This window comes from Coregonus clupeaformis, chromosome 8 (genome assembly GCF_020615455.1).
Source record: "Coregonus clupeaformis isolate EN_2021a chromosome 8, ASM2061545v1, whole genome shotgun sequence".
In the NCBI taxonomy this organism is placed as follows: Eukaryota; Metazoa; Chordata; class Actinopteri; order Salmoniformes; family Salmonidae; genus Coregonus; species Coregonus clupeaformis.
Window position 1 is genome coordinate 1,167,645 of NC_059199.1, and position 19,238 is coordinate 1,186,882.

Here is a 19,238-nt window from a genome sequence, read left to right on the forward strand (position 1 = left end):
AACAAGAATCAATCAGAAATATTTGTATTTTTATATGACCATTGTTTTGGGCTGATAGTCCCCTCCAGCTATTTCTGAGCGCAAAGGACAAATTACATATGAGATATGGGACTTGAAGCTTAGAAGTGCCCGAGCATTTACAAGCAGTCACCACCTAACTACATTAGAAACATAATGACATAATGTATGGAGATCTCAGCTGGCACTAAAGTCAATTTAAAAAAGAGCACTATTCTATTACATGAATGATTCAGCAAAAGGGCTACTTTAGTTAAACTGCATATAACTTTTTTTGCAGTAGAAAAGGTTAATTCCTTCTTCCACCCCCAACTCCTTTCACACCAGTGGCGGTCAGTGCCGTTCAAGATGAGGGAGGATGATTTTGGCCTTATTGCTATTACAGCATATTGGATGACTGTCATTCATATTCCATTCACCCAGTTCAATGTAACAGCGATAGGTTTAGGCTACATGATTCTCGAATTGTCCCTATGCCCATCATGAGGTTGCTACAACATAGCCTATGAATGAACGTTTACAACATAGGGGCACACAGGTCGAGAGAAAAACTTGAGGTGACACATGGACAGACAGTGACACATTCAATACCGCCTTGCACACTCTTGCCTGCATCTAGTTGATATAGGTTGTAATCATTACTCCAACAGTTGCAAATGAGAGTTTTTATTGGACAAATTCAGCTATGTTTATCCCTGTTTAGTTCCATTTGTTTCCATTTAAGAAACGTCTTTCAACAGAATTGGCGGAATGAATACACCCCTGATCACACGTAAACACAGTTCACTTTCGTAGCAGCCACATTGTATTCCTTCTCGCATCTATGCGCTCTCCCCCTCTTACTTTTTCTCTTCACTTGTGGACTTCAGTGCACAACACATCAGCTGTATGTGACCAGGCGAAAAAACCTTTCCAAGCCAAACCATATCATAACCGCTACACACAGCCTACATTGTTGTCACCATATTAGCTAAGTTAACGTCATAGTCAACATAGCTAATAGAACTAACGCGTTAGTAAACCTGCTGCAATCATGCAGTAACGTTACAGTGTACAGTCAGTAAGCAGTTTAGCACTTACACTGGCAGGCCCCGGTGGCAATAAATTAGTAAAATCCTTCATTTTGGAAGAAATTAATTTGTTCAAAACTGTTCAACTATTGTCTTTCTCTCTCTTTGAGTCAACTATCCACCACATTTTATGCACTGCAGTGCTATCTAGCTGTAGCTTATGCTTTCAGTACTAGATTCATTCTCTGATCCTTTGATTGGGTGGACAACATGTCAGTTCATGCTGGAAGAGCTCTGATATGTTGGAGGACGTCCTCCGGAAGTTGTCATAATTACTGTGTTAGTCTATTGAAGGGGGTGAGAATCATGAGCCTCCTAGGTTTTGTATTGAAGTCAATGTACCCAGAGGAGGACGGAAGCTAGCTGTCCTCCGGCTACACCATGGTGCTACCCTACAGAGTGCTGTTGAGGCTACTGTAGACCTTCATTGCAAAACAGTGTGTTTTAATTAATTATTTAGTGACGTGAATATATTTAGTATAGTTTTATCTAAAAAGGATAACTTTTTAATGTTTTCGCTGAGGAGGATGGTCCTCCCCTTCCTCCTCTGAGGAGCCTCCACTGTTTCACACACACACACACACACACGCGCACCCCACATCATCCACCACCCAACACACACTCAGCCTTCCTATTCCAGTCCGTGAGCTCAATATGTCATATGTGATTTCTGAACATCCTGCTTTTCAACCCTTTTCCCTCCTGACGTCACAAACAGTCCCAAATTGGCTGAGATGTAGATAAGCTGTATTTCCACTGGCGGCCATAGACAGTAAATGAGTGTGAGGCGCCGGATGAATAGCTGCCTGAAGCCATTTTGGCTCACTGGCACATCTCTCACTGCTTTGGCTTTGTGTACGTTTCCACAGAGCGGGAAAGCGTCAATACATTTGATCAACCCCTATAGACTCACCCTACATGGTTTCATATGCACCTTTGGATGGAAAAAAAATACAGTACATCACCACATTGTGTAGAATTACAGATTCATACAACATCTGGATTGGCTGTCAGCTTGCACATGCATAACCATCCGGACTGCCTAGTAATCAGTTGTCTTATCCTGTTGCCACAACCAGGAGATGCCCTTTCGAATGCCACTACTGAGCACTAACATCCAGCCATCCGGCCCTCCTCCTCCAGGACCTCCCCCTCCAGGCCCTCCTCCTCCTCCAGGCCCTCCCCCTCCAGACCATCCCCTTCCAGGCCCTCCCCCTCCAGGCCCTTCCCCTGCAGGCCCCTGCAGGCCCTCCCCCTCCAGGCCCTCCCCCTGCAGGCCCTCCTCCTCCAGGCCCTCCCCCTCCAGGCCCTCCCCCTGCAGGCCCTCCTCCTCCAGGCCCTCCCCCTGCAGGCCCTCCCCCTCCAGGCCCTCCCTCTGCAGGCCCTCCCCCTGCAGGCCCTCCCCCTGCAGCCCCCCTGCAGCCCCCTCCAGGCCCTCCCCCTGCAGGCCCTCCCCCTCCAGGCCCTCCACCTCCAGGCCCTCCCCCTGCAGGCCTCCCTCCTGCAGGCCCCCCTGCAGGCCCTCCCCCTGCAGGCCCCCCCTCCAGGCCCTCCCCCTGCAGGCCTTCCCCCTGCAGGCCCTCCTGCAGGCCCCCCCTCCAGGCCCTTCCCCCTGCAGGCCCTCCACCTCCAGGCCCTCCCCTCCAGGCCCTCCCCCTGCAGGCCCTCCCCCTCCAGGCCCTCCTCCTCCAGGCCCTCCCCCTCCAGGCCCTCCCCCTCCAGGCCCTGTTCTTTGTTTATGTGTTTGTTTTCCCCACTCTGTTAATGCCTGTCTTATTTACTGTGGTTCAGGCTGTCTGGCTGTCTGGCTGTTTGGCAGGGCCTCCCTGGCAGAGCCACTCTGAGCTGGCCAACAAATGGAGGGGTTTTGTAACAGCCTCCCTCCATGCAGCCTGCTATGTATGACTGCTAACCTGCAGAAAGAGAGAGGGGGGATGGAGAGATGAAGAAAGAAAGGGAAGGAGAGAGAGGAAGGGAGGATAGAAAGGGTTATAGACAGAGGTGGTGGGAGAAGATTCGAGCGATGGAGGAGAGATGAAAGAGCGATGCAAAGAGAGAGAGAGAAGGCAAGACATGGCCATGAATCGAGGAACCGAGGAGGTTGGTTGGTGTTGGAGAGAGAGATGGAGTGAGCGAGTGTAGCAGCAGAGGCTGAACAGAGAAGGAGAAAGGGCTATGTTTGAACCACTCACAACTGACTCTCATGGAAGGAGTGATTTGGAGGGAGAGAAGGAGAGAAGGAGAGAGGGACGCCTCAAGCTACATGTTCTGGTTCCAGACACGGCATAGCAAATCGCCTTCCCTGTTTCCCATTGCGCTCCTTTGTTCGGGCTTTGTCTTGTCGCGTTATTGGTTTTGCTCAATTTGTTTTTTCATTGAAGGGGTCCGTAGGAGCTCAACGACAGACAGTCCTTTTATTTCCTTGGCTCGTCTAGCCATGCTCTGTCTTTGACAGGCCTCGTTATACGTCTGTAATATCATCCTTTGACAGGCGAGGGGGCGCCTGTTTAGGAGTCCCATGTGTTCTAAACGGAAACAGTTGACTGTCACACTTTTTTTCACACTTTCACGTCAACAACTCAGAATAACTCAGAGAGAGGGAGGGGCGGTGACATTTCCGATGGCCGCCCTGGCCCTTTGTGGGTCATTGGTCGGGGACGGTTTTGAAATCTTTTCAACTTTTGACCCCATCTAACCTCTGTCACAGCTTATATCTAAAGGTAGGTAGGTTTTAACCCCTCTGTGACCACAGTGGATGAAGTCACTCAGGAGGAGTGTCATTCTGAACCTCAGTAAGACTTAAAAGACCTGGTGGGTCAGTAAAAATGTATTCACCAGCCACTTCTGTAGTAATGGAATGCAAAACACATTTCCTATGGCCAGAAAATGTTTTTCATGAAGGCTTCAGTGGCAGCAAACAGCTTTCATACAAGACAGCTGTGCAGAAGCCCAAACCCCATGTTGATTGACCCGTGTAGGAAAGCTCATGTTGTTCATGTGTCAGACCAATACACACTCACTCAAAGGCACGCACACACACACTGAGAGCGTCCGTCCGTCAGTCCTCCTTTCATCTCTTCACTCTTCATCCCTAATGCCTTTGAAGTGGGACACCCTGCAGTCTGTAGAATATACAGTCCAGGGTACAGAAAATCACATACTCTCTTTCTCCCACTCTGTGGGGGAGGCTCTCCATTGATCCCTCTCTCCCTCCTCTCTCAATCTCCTCCTCTCTCAATCTCTCTCTCTACTTCTGTTCGTCCGTCCATTCCCCCTCCATCCATAACTTCCACTCACCTTGTCTCAGACTGAAGGTAATTTGCACTGGCTTCACCATTAGTCTCCATCCCACCCATCATCCACCACCCATCACCATAACCAACACAAGCATCCTTCCATTCCACTCCATTGTGACTCCACTCAAACTTAGAAGCCATTAGAATGCTACTCTCAGTACAGGTCAACATTAGTGCAGGCGGCCATATTGTGTCAACACTGATTGGTCTAGAATGTAAATTGACGTTTACTGAGAGAAACTGTATACTGGCAAAAAGAGATAAGTGACCCTTTCAGAAGAGGTTGTCTGACAATCAGACATGAATTTACTAAATGGACAAAGGCTAATTTGATTCATGGAATCAAGGAGGTGTACAGTATGTCTCCATTTGGCTAGTTACTGAAAGAGCCAAGAGTCCATTTTCAGATTAAAAGGGTAGAAGCTAGGAGTTAAGTCCATCCATATGTATTGACTTGTTACTTACCGTAAAGGCTGTGTAAGCTACAGTACAAGTCAGGAGTCCATTTTCCTAATTTTCTATTTCCTAATCCCCTTTTCGTGTGTATTTGTCCCATGTTTTACCCATAACAGAGAGTGATGGATGTGTTGTTGTGCATTGTGAACTTTAGGCCCCTCTAAATTTCACGAGGCTGGTTCCAACAAGGCGAAATGTCATTTAAACAAGGTCAACAACTGGAGCTAGGCATTAGCCCGCGTATGTTTTCTTACCCCAGAGCATAATTATTATGATGTTAACCCTAATTTGCCCCGCTAACAAGACGTGTACACATCACCTACCACCGAGGAGACCTCAGATGGGAGGAATCCTGACCTTTCCAGAGTCTCACGACATAATGATGGCACCATGCGGGAGACGTTGGTGTCTCGCCGTAACTCTTCCCTGTGTCTCTTCCCCGTGCCTCTAAAGAGCCATATGTAGAAGGATCCATTTTCCTCCCCTCTCTCTCTGCCCCCAAGACGCTGTCTGTTCCCACCGTTGACATATTCAGCGGTGAAACCTAGCCAATGTAAAATTTATCATAATATATATATATATTTTTATATCAGGTGCTGTGAAAATGTGTTGTGCGCTGCAGCAGGTGAATGTGATTAATAATTAAGACTGTGAGAGTAGCAGGGCTGAACCTCTCATTGAAATATTCAGCTGTCTCTGTCTGCCCTGCGTCTCTGATTGGCAGGTTATTAGGAGGCAGGCAATAATTTTGCTGCAGCTGCGTAGTGGGTTGTGTGTGTGTGTGTATGTGTGTGTGTGAGTGTGAGTGTGTGTGGTTTGATTCAGGGGCGCGTGTGACTGTTGGTGATTCAATCTTTGAGCCGGCCCATTCTAACTCTCGATGAGACATTCCAGAGGAGCCCGAGAGCTATCATACATGTTACCAGGCAGAAGGGCATTTTGGGTCTTTAATAAGCGGGTCTGGTAACATATGAGGGGCGTTGACACAACGTTCTACCTATCAACCCTCAGAGAGATGTTCCCCTTATCGGCATGTAGAATTGTCTCTAACCTCCCTCCCTCCCCTCTATCCCTTTCTCCCCTCCCTCCCCTCCCTCCCCTCTATCCCTTTCCCCCTCCCTCCCCTCCCTCCCCTCCCTCCGCTCTGTCCCTTTCCCCCTCCCTCCATTTTGTAAAGCAATGTGAAAGAGCAGAGAATCTAGCAGTTCACCAAGAAACCAAGTTAATGAATCATTGTAGCCCAAAACTTTCTTGTAGAATCATTGGAGTTAAAAGATTTCCACTCCTGTGCCTCCATACCATTGGGAGACAGGTATTTTCTCTTCTGTAAATTCCATTGGCCGTCATGGTCAGCGTCACACTGCTCTGAGAGTTTAGCAGTGTGGCCACCATTGGGGTGCAACAGAAAGTTTCAAACTGGGCTCGAGATAACTGCACACACACTCTATCCTACCCCATCAGACTAAAAGGATGTGTGTGTGCTGTATCTGTTCGTGTTGAGATCAACAGAGTTCTAGATGGCAAACTGCCCCATCCAGTCAACCAAGTCACTTCATTGTGAAACTTCTCTTTAGAACCAAACTGTTGAAAAGTTTCTGTCTGCTCTCTCAAAGGGAATCAATATAGCAGTCTAGTCACATGGATTAACTACACCAACAACCCACTGGGTTAGAGAGGGTTTAAGGACAGGGTCTGAAGAGGCACTGTCTAGTTTCTCTGTCTAGCCGCTACCAAAGATACAAACAGTATTGTTGTTGTGGTTCCGGTGTTGGATCAACATGTCTTTCGTCACTGTGAATCATAAGAAAGGCTGAATCACACAATTAAATAGAACACTAGAAGTTATGAAGGCTTATGACATAGGCCACTCAAGTCATATATCTGTGGGCTGAGTACAGTAGACGTTGGTCTGTTGGGATGAGAGATATCTGGTCACATACCCTTCTAGCCGTCTGTCTATGATGACCTGTTTATTTTGTACCTCTTGTGGAGAACAAGTGGCCTAGAATGCCTTGCTTTGGCCCAAATCAATGGCTATTCACCATGAGAGTCCAATATGACAAACCCCACCCCACACACACACTCACACGACACACACACACACTCCACCTGCCCTGCATAGGAACAATTTAAAATCAATCAGCTTTTTCATTACTTTTGATTCAGGGAGCTTTATGATTATTTTTCCACCAGCCTCAATGGAAAATAAAATGTTATTTTTCTTCAAATCAAATTACCAAACCGGCCCCAGAAATAGAAAAAATAATCAAGGGGACGTCCTGCGATGCTTGATATTTCCCCTCCCCCCTCACTCCTCTCTCTGTTGCAGGTAGAGAGGATTGATTGGCTGACATCGATTGCAGACCGAGCTAATTGGACAAGTAATAAATATTTAGCTCTTTTTCAGCCTGCAAAATAAACATGAGTGCAACGGAGCGTTTCCATCATTATTATTATTCCTGCGAAACAGAGAGAGCAGATTGCTTGATTAGAGGCAGGCTGGTCAAGGTCAGTGGAAAATCCATAGTCTACCCCGAGTTTTGTTTGCCGAGGAGGATTCCCAAGGCCTTATTCATTTAGTTCTAACTTGAGTCTTAAGTATCAAACGGGCAGTGTGGAGACTTTGGGAGTTATGCTGATTGCTCACTATTTCTTTTTGTCTTTCTCCTTCTCTCTCTCTGTCACACTTTTTTTTCTCTCATTCTCTCTTTCCCTCTTCTACCCCTTCCATCTCCCTCTACATCTCTCTCTTACTCAATCCCTTGGTGTGCAGAAAGGGAAAGGTGGTTGGTGGGAGGGCATGGGTCTGCATGCATTGCCTCTGCACCGGTCAGTTAACTAGCGGAGAGGAGCAGGTGTTGGGTGTATCTGACACACTAAGACATGGGCTCAGTCAGGGAAGACCTGTCAGACTAGCTCATTAGAAGCCTCATCACCTCTTTGTATCTTTGTTTAGTGGGCTGCTGCAGGGTCGCCGTAACCGCAGGGGGCCACCGTCTCTGCCTGCCACCAAACAGGACAAGGAATAAATCAAAGAAGGGGAAATGATCATACACCACTGTCTTAGAGGGGGAAGTGGAAATAAAGTTAGCTAGTTTAATGATCGACGATAGGTAGTTTGCAGCTTTTGACTTTGTGGTATTACAGTCGTAAGCGGTGTTGATTGTAAACTTTGCCCTGGGCTTGGCATCTGGATTTAAATTGTCAATAGCATATGTACTGTAGTGTTGATTATTGAGTAAAGAGAGGTGTAGATATTATAAATAGATATGCAGTGGCGATTTTCTGTCTTCAATAATCATCCTCATGATCACTATCACCTTCTGTATTTATGCCAATGCTCTGCATTCTACATGCCAGATGAAGGAGAGGAGAAAGTGAAACCTTCTGTTGTGTATCTTCTTCCTCTAGGACGGTTTTTCATGCTGTGGGCTCCTTATAGTATTTCAGTCACACATCTTGTTTATTTAGAAAATAAAATTAGATTGGAAGGCTGGGACCCGGAGAGATGAGGCATCACGCGCTTCACACGCTGAGGCGAAGAGAAGAAAGATGGGGAAGAGAGAAAGGGAAGAGAGAGAGAAGAGAGAGAGGGAAGAGAGAGGGGGAAGCGAGAGAGGGAAGAGAGAGAGAAGAAAGAGAGAAGAGAGAGAGAAGAGAGAGAGAAGAGAGAGAGAGAGAAGCGAGAGAGAGGGAAGAGAGAGAGAGAAGCGAGAGAGGGAAGAGAGAGAAGAGAGAGAGGGAAGAGAGAGGGAAGAGAGAGAGAAGAGAGAGAGAGAGAGAAGCGAGAGAGAGGGAAGAGAGAGAGAGAAGCGAGAGAGGGAAGAGAGAGAAGAGAGGAGAGAGACTCACACCTGAGTGTGGGTGCTTCTGCTAGTGTTACTGCCTTAATCGTTCTGCAACATGGCTGTCGTTCTACCGGCAGCCATCTTAGAGCAGTTTCCCTCCATGTGTGCAGGTTGACGTTTATTGTCATGAGTCTTGCCCTGGAGGCAGAACTGAGTGATTTCCCATTAGATAGGCCAGCCGCAAAGTCAAAATTGGCTGTATTGTACAAATTCATGAAAACTAAAATATGATTTTTGGTCTTAATTTAAGGTTAGGGTCAGGCATTAGGGTTAGCAGTATGGTTAATGATAGGGATATGGTTAGGGATAGGCTTAAAATCAGATTTGATGACTTTGTGGCTGTGCCAGCTAGTGACCACTCCGCAGAACTGCCTCCAGAACAAGATTCATGATGAAAAACACCAACCTGCTCCATGTGTCTCTTCTCATCTTGAACAGCCCTGATGGCTTTGAGCCTGAAGACAACAGTGGTGTAGCGGTGGAACAGAAATGAAACACTCTACCTCGAACTGTTCTCACTGGCTTCAAAACATCCAACCATCGCATCTCACACCTCGTTGTCGCCCCCCTCTAATTTCTTTCTTTCTATCCCTCACTCTTTCCAGCCTGCTCTCCTTTTAGCTCCCCTGCCATGTTGAGATAATTAGTCAGCGCTAAAAGAATACAGACAGGAGAAAACAACAGCTAGTCTGAGAAAGCATTTATCTCCGGTGGGAGTGAGGAAGGGAGGGGACACCAACTGAAACAGAAGGGGGTTGGCGCTGGGTTCATTACATGAGCCTGTTCGAAATAGCGATACCAGCTGATCTGTAGATGGTACGGGTCACAGGTAGTCGTAATTGTCAGGGCTGGAACAACAAAAATTAAGTGTGATGGTCCCCTGTCTCTGGCAGTGTGTGTGTGTGAATCAGGGATCGTCCCTCCGATGTTTGACGGTGCTTTCATCATCCGACTTTTCCTGCTTTGTCTCTGCTGTGCCAACACAGTATTGTTAATATAAGATGAGGTCTGTGGCTGGAGTGTTGGTATCTAATTTCAATGTCGTTTTAGGTCATTTGGCAGGCCTCAGCGTGTGCAAAATGGGTTTTGATGCAGAACTGAGGGCAGCCTCAGAGATCCCATGGACTACACTTAATATGTTGTGAAATCTGTTGTGAATGTATTGTAATGTTTTTATAATTGTATAACTGCCTTAATTTTGCTGGACCCCAGGAAAAGTAGCTGCTGCCTTGGCAGCAGCTAATGGGATCTATAATAAATACAAAATACAAATACAAGAGAGGTATCATTTATTAGGATATGATGCCCTAAAATGTGCGAAGTGCAAAATGAGCTAGTTTTGCCATAGTCTTGTTATAGGGTGTGTGTGGCGGGGGGGAGAATAGGCTCTGTCCCAGGAAGCACTGCTTTGTGTGTCATATCAGGGAAGACATACCTCCTATAGACACCCATCTCACACCAAAGCCTTCTTTATGGTGACTCAGCAGCAGTCTGTGACAAACACCCATCTCACACCAAAGCCTTCTTTTTGATACTTTCACATTTTGTTTTATCTTTGACTGTATCACATGATATGGGTATATATAATAGTATTCGCCATTTAGAAAACTTGCCTCGTCTTCCCTCCACAGCTGGGACAACCTACATCTTCGGGAGAGGAGGAGCCCTCATCACGTACACCTGGCCCCCCAACGACCGGCCTAGCACGCGGGCAGACCGGCTGGCGGTGGGCTTCAGCACGCAGCTCAAGGACGCCGTGCTGCTCAGGGTGGAGAGTGCCAAGGGACTGGGAGACTACCTGGAGCTGCACATAGTAAGATACTAACCCGGGGACCGCAGAGGGGATAGATGGGGTAATGGGTGGGGAGTTGGAGGTGGGACATCATGGAGGTAGAGGAGTACATGGGGTTTGTGGATTGGTGGGGTGTGTGGGTTGGAGGGGCAGTATTTGTGTGTCAGTAGCCTATATTGGAGGGACAGCAGAAAGACAATTGGATGGACAATCATTTGGAGGGACAGAAGATTAGAAGGACAGTATGTTAGTAGGTTGGAGGGATAATAGGTTTGAGGGAATGGAGATTGGAGGGAGAGGTACAGTAGATTGGATGGACAGGAGACGGACAGGAGAGGCACAGGAGATTGGAAGAACAGGAGAGGGACAGGAGATTGGATGAACAGGAGAGGGACAGTAGATTGGAGGGACAGGAGAGGGACAGGAGATTGGAGGACAAGAGGAGGTGGACAGTAGATTGGATGGACAGGAGAGGGACAGGAGATTGGATGGACAGGAGAGGGACAGACAGTAGATTGGATAGACAGGAGAGGGACAGGAAGTGAAGTGACTACTCAGTGATCATTGGGCAACTCTTTACCTGTTATACCCTCTTACCAAACGAGTCATTTCTCCATCCCTGTTATTATGTCTCTCATATGGTCTAGGTCAGGGGTATTCAACGCTTACCCTACCAGGTCGGGAGCCTGTTGGTTTTCTGTTTTACCTGATAATTAATTTAACCCACCTGGTGTCCAAGGTCTAAATCAGTCCCTGATTAGAGGGGAACAATGGAAAAAAAAACGCAGTGGAACTGGCTTCGAGGTCCAAAGTTGAGTTTCAGCGGTCTACGTAAAGAGAACCCGAAAGATAACTTTATAAGGCAATTAAAGGACATCCGGCATTTTTAAAAAGGCATTAATGCTGCCTTTAAATGTCTCATTGACCCGTGTGCTCACTGCTCTCTGGCTGCCGACGAGATTCAAAACCCATATTATTATTTTAATGGATGCCTTTCTGTTCATTATCAGCTGGCTGCCAAACCCAGTGGCTTAGTTCTTCTCAGTGTGTTGCCGGTGTCAAACACACATGCGCACACACACACAGACGCACATGCACGCACACACACACACAGACAGACGCACACATGCACGCACACACACAGATGCAGACATATGCGTGCACACACAAAGACGCAGACACATGCGCACACACACACATAAACACACACACAGACACACACCCTTCCCTGCAGGTATAAAGAGAGTCTGGTGCTCTTCTAGACAGTGCCTGTGTTTAATTTTTTCTGTCTCCATGCTTCTCACACTGACTAATTACAGCCTTCAAGGCAGAGTGAAAATAGTGCTGCTATCCCCTACTTTCTTCTTCTCTTTTCCTCTCCTCCCTCATCCACCCATCATTCTATCTACCCTTAGGTGGATGTGGGGGCGTGTGCATGTGTCTGCATGCTGCCTGTGTGTGTGTGTGTTTGGTTTGACACTTTCTTCCTCTTATTTACTCTGACCCCAATTTGTTTGGTCTGCCGCTGCCTAGGGGGGACAGGGACACATTTGACCCAGGGTCAAGCCTCATTCGCCACTGTGTGTGGGACTACGGCTAGGAGGGACAGAGACAGAGACACACACACACACACACACACACTCAATTATCTCGTACCCCTGCACATAGACTGGTACCCTGTGTATATAAGTTATTGTTATTCATTGTGTATTTATTTTTACTTTTATTATTACGTATTTTACTTTTCTATTATTTCTCTATTTCCTTTCTCTCACTGTTAGTCTACACCTGTTGTTTACGAAGCATTCATTTGATTTGATTTGAAGAGATTTGGCTCAGTTTTGGGGCTTCATACCACAGGTCAAGGACAAAAACAATGTTCTCACTGGTATGTCATTAATAATCATGCTCAGCAAGTATTGAAAGAAATCATATTGATAGTATTGCAACTGTAAACCACCTCAATCATCATGCAGTCAATCGCAATGTGTACAGTAACCACCACACAACTCATATGACATTTCCATTGATCACTCAATTTCACAACTGAATTGTCACATCTATTTAGTCCATAAATATGCATAGTAGCCTCCTAGTGTTATCACACTACAGTGCATTCGGAAAGTATTCAGACCCCTTGATATTTTCCACATTTTGTTACGTTACAGCCTTATTCGAAGTCGGATTAAATAGTTTTTTTCCCGCATCAATCTACACTCAATACACCATAATGACAAAGCAAAAACAGGTTTGAAGAAATGTTTGCAAATATATAACAAATAAAAAACTGAAATATCACATTTACATAAGTATTCAGACCCTTTACTCAGTACTTTGTTGAAGCACCTTTGGCAGCGATTAAAGTCTCGAGTCTTCTTGAGTATGAGTTTGGCACATCTGTATTTGGGGAGTTTCTCCCATTCTTCTCTGCAGATCCTCTCAAGCTCTGTCAGGTTGGATGGGGAGCGTCGCTACACAGCTATTTTCAGGTCTTTCCAGAGATGTTCGATCGGGTTCAAGTCTGGGCTTTGGCTGGGCCACTCAAGGACATTCAGAGACTTGTCCCGAAGCCACACGTGCGTTGTCTTGGCTGTGTGATTAGGATCGTTGTCCTGTTGGAAGGTGAACCTTCACCTCAGTCTGAGGCCCTCCTATATCACACTATATCACCTAGCCTTCTATATTACCTAGCCTTCTTTATCACACAATATCACCTAACGTTCTATATCACCTAACCTCCTATATCACCTAGCCTTCTATACCACCTAACTGTCTATATCACCTAACCCTCTAGATCACACTATATCACCTATCCTTCTATATCACACTATATCACCTATCCTTCTATATCACCTATCCTTCTTTATCACACTATATCACCTAGACTTCTATATCACCTAACCTTCTATATCACCTAGCCTTCTATATCACACTACATCACCTAACCCTCTATATCACCTAGCCTATTATATCACCTAGCCCTCTATATCACCTAGCCTACTATATCACCTAGCCTTCTATATCACCTAGCCTTCTATATCACCTAGCCTTCTATATCACCTAGCCTACTATATCACCTAGCCTGCTATATCACCTAGCCTACTATATCACCTAGCCTTCTATATCACCTAGCCTACTATATCCCCTAACCTTCTATATCACCTAGCCTACTATATCACCTAGCCTTCTGTATCACCTAGCCTACTATATCACCTAGCCCTCTATATCACCTAGCCTACTATATCCCCTAACCTTCTGTATCCCCTAACTTTCTATATCACCTAGCCTGCTACATCACACTATATCACCTGGCCCTCTATATCACCTAGCCTACTATATCACCTACATTCTATATCACCTAACCTCCTATATCACCTAGCCTTCTATATCACCTAAATTCTATATCACCTATCCTTCTATGTCACACTATATCACCTAACGTTCTGTATCACCTAACCTTCTATGTTACCTAGCCCTCTATATCACCTAGCCTTCTATATCCCCTAACCCTCTATATCACCTAGCCTGCTATATCACACTATATCACCTAACCTGCTATATCACCTAGCCTGCTATATCACACTATATCACCTAGCCGTCTATATCACCTAGCCTTCTATATCACCTAACCTTCTATATCACCTAGCCTTCTATATCACATTATATCACCTAACCCTCTATATCACCTAGCCTATTATATCACATAGACCTCTATATCACCTAGCCTACTATATCACCTAGCCTTCTGTATCACCTAGCCTTCTATATCACCTAGCCTTCTATATCACCTAGCCTACTATATCACCTAGCCTGCTATATCACCTAGCCTACTATATCACCTAGCCTTCTATATCACCTAGCCTACTATATCCCCTAACCTTCTATATCACCTAGCCTACTATATCACCTAGCCTTCTGTATCACCTAGCCTACTATATCACCTAGCCCTCTATATCACCTAGCCGTCTATATCACCAAGCCTTCTATATCACCTAACCTTCTATATCACCTAGCCTTCTATATCACCTAGCCTTCTATATCACACTATATCACCTAGCCCTCTATATCACCTAGCCTTCTATATCACCTAGCCTTCTATATCACCTAACCTTCTATATGACCTAACCTTCCGTATGACACTATATCACCTAGCCTTCTATATCACACTATATCACCTAACCTTCTATATCACCTAGCCTTCTATATGACCTAACCTTCTGTATAACACTATATCACCCAGCCTTCTACAGTTGAAGTCGGAAGTTTATATACACTTAGGTTGGAGTCATTAAAACTAGTTTTTCAACCACTCCATCAATTTCTTGTTAACAAACTATAGTTTTGGCAAATCGGTTAGGACATCTGCTTTGTGCATGACACAAGTGATTTTTCCTACAATTGTTTACAGACAGATTATTTAACTTATAATTCACTGTATCACAATTCCAGTGGGTCAGAATTCACTAAGTTGACTGTGCCTTTAAACAGCTTGGAAAATTCCAGAAAATTATGTCATGGCTTTAGAAGCTTCTGATAGGTTAATTGACATCATTTGAGTCAATTGGAGGTGTACCTGTGGATGTATTTCAAGGCCTACCTTCAAACTCAGTGCCTCTTTGCTTGACATCATGGGAAAATCAAAAGAAATCGGCCAAGACCTCAGAAAAAAAATTGTAGACCTCCACAAGTCTGGTTCATCCTTGGGAGCAATTTGCAAATGCCTGAAGGTACTACGTTCATCTGTACAAACAATAGTACTGTCACGATCGTCATGAAAAGTGGACCAAGGCGCAGCGTGATATGCGTACATCTCTTTAATAGTGTACTAGCAACACGATACAAAACAACAAAACGAAACGTGAAGTCCTCGGTCATGAACACAAACCAACACGGAACAAGATCCCACAAAACACAAGTGCACAACAGGCTGCCTAAGTATGGTTCCCAATCAGAGACAACAAGCAACAGCTGATTCATGTTGCCTCTGATTGGGAACCACCCCGGCCAACATAGAAAACTAGAAACTAGAAACTGAACATAGAACTGAACATAGAACACAAAACATAGACCCTACACACCCTGGCTCAACATATAAGAGTCCCCAGAGCCAGGGCGTAACAAGTACGCAAGTATAAACACCATGGAACCACGCAGCCATCATACCGCTAACGAAGGAAACGCACTACTTTGGTGCGAAAAGTGCAAATCAATCCCAGAACAACAGCAAAGGACCTTGTGAAGATGCTGGAGGAAACAGGTACAAAAGTATCTATATCCACAGTAAAACGAGTCCTATATCGACATAACCTGAAAGGCCGCTCAGCAAGGAAAAAGCCACTGCTCCAAAACCGCCATAAAAAAGACAGACTACTGTTTGCAACTGCACATGGGGACAAAGATCGTACTTTTTGGAGAAATGTCCTCTGGTCTGATGAAACAAAAATATAACTGTTTGGCCATAATGACTATCGTTATGTTTGGAGGAAAAAGGGGAAGGCTTGCAAGCCGAAGAACACCATCCCAACCTTGAAGCATGGGGGTGGAAGCATCATGCTGTGGGGGTGCTTTGCTGCAGGAGGGACTGGTGCACTTCACAAAATAGATGGCATCATGAGGAAGGAAAATTATGTGGATATATTGAAGCAACATCTCAGGAAGTTAAAGCTTGGTCGCAAATACGTCTTCCAAATCGACAATGACCCCAAGCATACTTCCAAAGTTGTGGCAAAATGGCTTAAGGACAACAAAGTCAAGGTATTGGAGTGGCCATCACAAAGCCCTGACCTCAATCCCATAGAAAATGTGTGGGCAAACCTGGCTCAGTTACACCAGCTCTGTCAGGAGGAATGGGCCAAAATTCACCCAACTTATTGTGGGAAGCTTGTGGAAGGCTACCCGAAACGTTTGACCCAAGTTAAACAATTTAAAGGCAATGCTACCAAATACTAATTGAGTGTATGTAAACTTCTGACCCACTGGGAATGTGATGACATAAATAAAAGGTGAAATAAATCATTCTCTGTACTATTATTCTGACATTTCACATTCTTAAAATAAAGTGGTGATCCTAACTGACCTAAGACAGAGAATGTTTAATAGGATTACATGTCAGGAATTGTGAAAACTGAGTTGAAATGTATTTGGCTAAGGTGTATGTAAACTTCCGACATCAACTGTATATAACCTAGCTTTCTATATCACCTAGCCTTCTATATCACCTAGCCTTCTATATCACCTAGCCCTCTATATCACCTAGCCTTCTATGTCACCTAGCCTTCTATATCACCTAGCCTTCTATATCAAACTATATCACCTAGCTTTCTATATCACCTAGCCTTCTATATCACCTAACCTTCTATATCACCTAGCCTTCTATATCAAACTATATCACCTAGCCTTCTATATCACCTAACTTTCTATATCAAACTATATCACATAGCCTTCTATATCACCTAAACTTCTATATCACCTAGCCTTCTATATCAAACTATATCACTTAGCCTTCTATATCACCTAGCCTTCTATGTCACCTAGCCTTCTATATCAAACTATATCACCTAGCCTTCTATATCACCTAACCTTCTATATCTCCTAGCCTTCTATATCAAACAATATCACCTAGCCTTCTATATCACCTAGCCTTCTATGTCACCTAGCCTTCTATATCAAACTATATCACCTAACCTTTTATATCACCTAGCCTTCTATATCAAACTATATCTCCTAGCCTTCTATATCAAACTATATCACCTAGCCTTCTATATCACCTAGCCTTCTATATCACCTAGCTTTCTATATCACCTAGCCTTCTATATCACCTAACCTGCTATATCACCTAGCCTTCTATATCACACTATATCACCTAGCCTTCTATATCACCTAGCCTTCTATATCAAACTATATCACCTAGCCTTCTATATCACCTAGCTTTCTATATCACACTATATCACCTAACCTTCTATATCGCCTAGCCTTCTATATCACACTATATCACCTAACCTTTTATATCACACTATATCATTTACATTTTTAAAATCATTTTAGTCATTTAGCAGACGCTCTTATCCAGAGCGACTTACAGTTAGTGAGTGCATACATTTTCATACTGGCCCCCCGTGGGAAATGAACCCACAACCCTGGCGTTGCAAGCGCCATGCTCTACCAACTGAGCTACAGGGGACCCATTTTATAGCGCGAAGAGCAGAGTTCATGCTCCATTCACTCATTCATTACTAGATCTGTCAGGGCTGCATTGTTTTTTTTGGGGGGGTGGGGGTAGATCAGCTTAATATTGCAGATAGATTGTAACTTCCATCAATGTAATTATCTGCATCACTTCCAATCTCCCATGTTTTTTTATATATATATATATATATATATATATATATATATATATATATATATATACACACATATATATATATATATATACACATATATATATATACATATATATATATATATATATATATATATATATATATATATATATATATACATACACACACATATATACACATACATATACACATATATATACACATACATACACACACATACATATATACATACATATACATACACATACATATGTATTCTGTATATGTATATAAAGTAATATTGTCCTTTATTACTTTCCAACCCCACCACCCTTTCCCTACTTGGAGTAAACTAGTGAACAACAATGCTTAGGCCTCTACTTCCAGTTTATACCTACTATCTACATTTTATGGACACAGTCAATTTTACAATAATTATATTTTGTTTGTTTTTTCTCCTGAACTTCCTCTACTCTCAACCTCTCTGATCATTTTCATGATGTCCATCCGGTTTGCTTCTATATGCCATATATTTCTAACTGTGCTCTTTCACAAAAGCTCTGCATTGTTAGCTCACCATTCATGGAAATTATGGAAATTAACACTTGGAAATTAACACATGGAAATTAACACTTGAATAATGCAACACGACATGTAGAAATGTTGAAACTGTTAATTACTATACGCAAAAAGATGTCCATACAGGCTAGAACACTTTTATAATGCAAGACGATACTGGTAGCTTCCAGCTTTAATTTTAGGCCAACTTTCCTTGCTAGCTTACAGCTGAAGCAACATCAATTCACTACCCGTAGTAGGCTACTTTGTTTGTGATAATATGCTAACCATAACGCAAAATAAGCTGATTCTCACCAAAAACTTTATTAATTCACTTCTTCTCCCTCACCACCAAAAACTCATTCATTTCTACTTCTCCCTCGCCTCCCGGTTTCCACTAGATTCCACAGATACAGTCTGCCTTGCTAATGATGTCACTATTTTCTTAAAGAGAAACTGCACACTTTTATTAAATTACAAATTGTGGAATTTATTTCCTTCTTAATGCGTTTGAGCCAATCAGTTGTGTTGTGACAAGGTAGGGGTGGAATACAGAAGATAGCCCTATTTGGTAAAAGACCAAGTACATATTATGGCAAGAACAGCTCAAATAAGCAAAGACAAACGACAGTCCATCATTACTTTAAGACATGAAGGTCAGTCAATTTCAAGAACTTTGAAAGTTTCTTCAAGTCAAAAACCTTCAAGCGCTATGATGAAACTGGCTCTCATGAGGATCGCCACAGGAATTGAAGACCCAGAGTTACCTCTGCTGCAGAGGATAAGTTCATTAGAGTTACCAGCCTCAGAAATTGCAGCCCAAATAAATGCTTTACAGTGTTCAAGTAACAGACACATCTCAACATCAACTATTCAGAGGA

At 44.0% G+C, this 19,238-nt stretch overlaps 1 protein-coding gene across 1 annotated transcript in view; it reads left to right on the forward strand.

Moving 5' to 3' along the window:
- The window catches only part of LOC121571120 (neurexin-2), a 712,543-nt gene that overhangs the window by 567,612 nt on the left and 125,693 nt on the right, over positions 1 to 19,238 (forward strand). Inside the window, 1 exon segment of the mRNA XM_041882424.2 lies at positions 10,320 to 10,501. Coding sequence (XP_041738358.2) covers positions 10,320 to 10,501 — 182 coding nt within the window.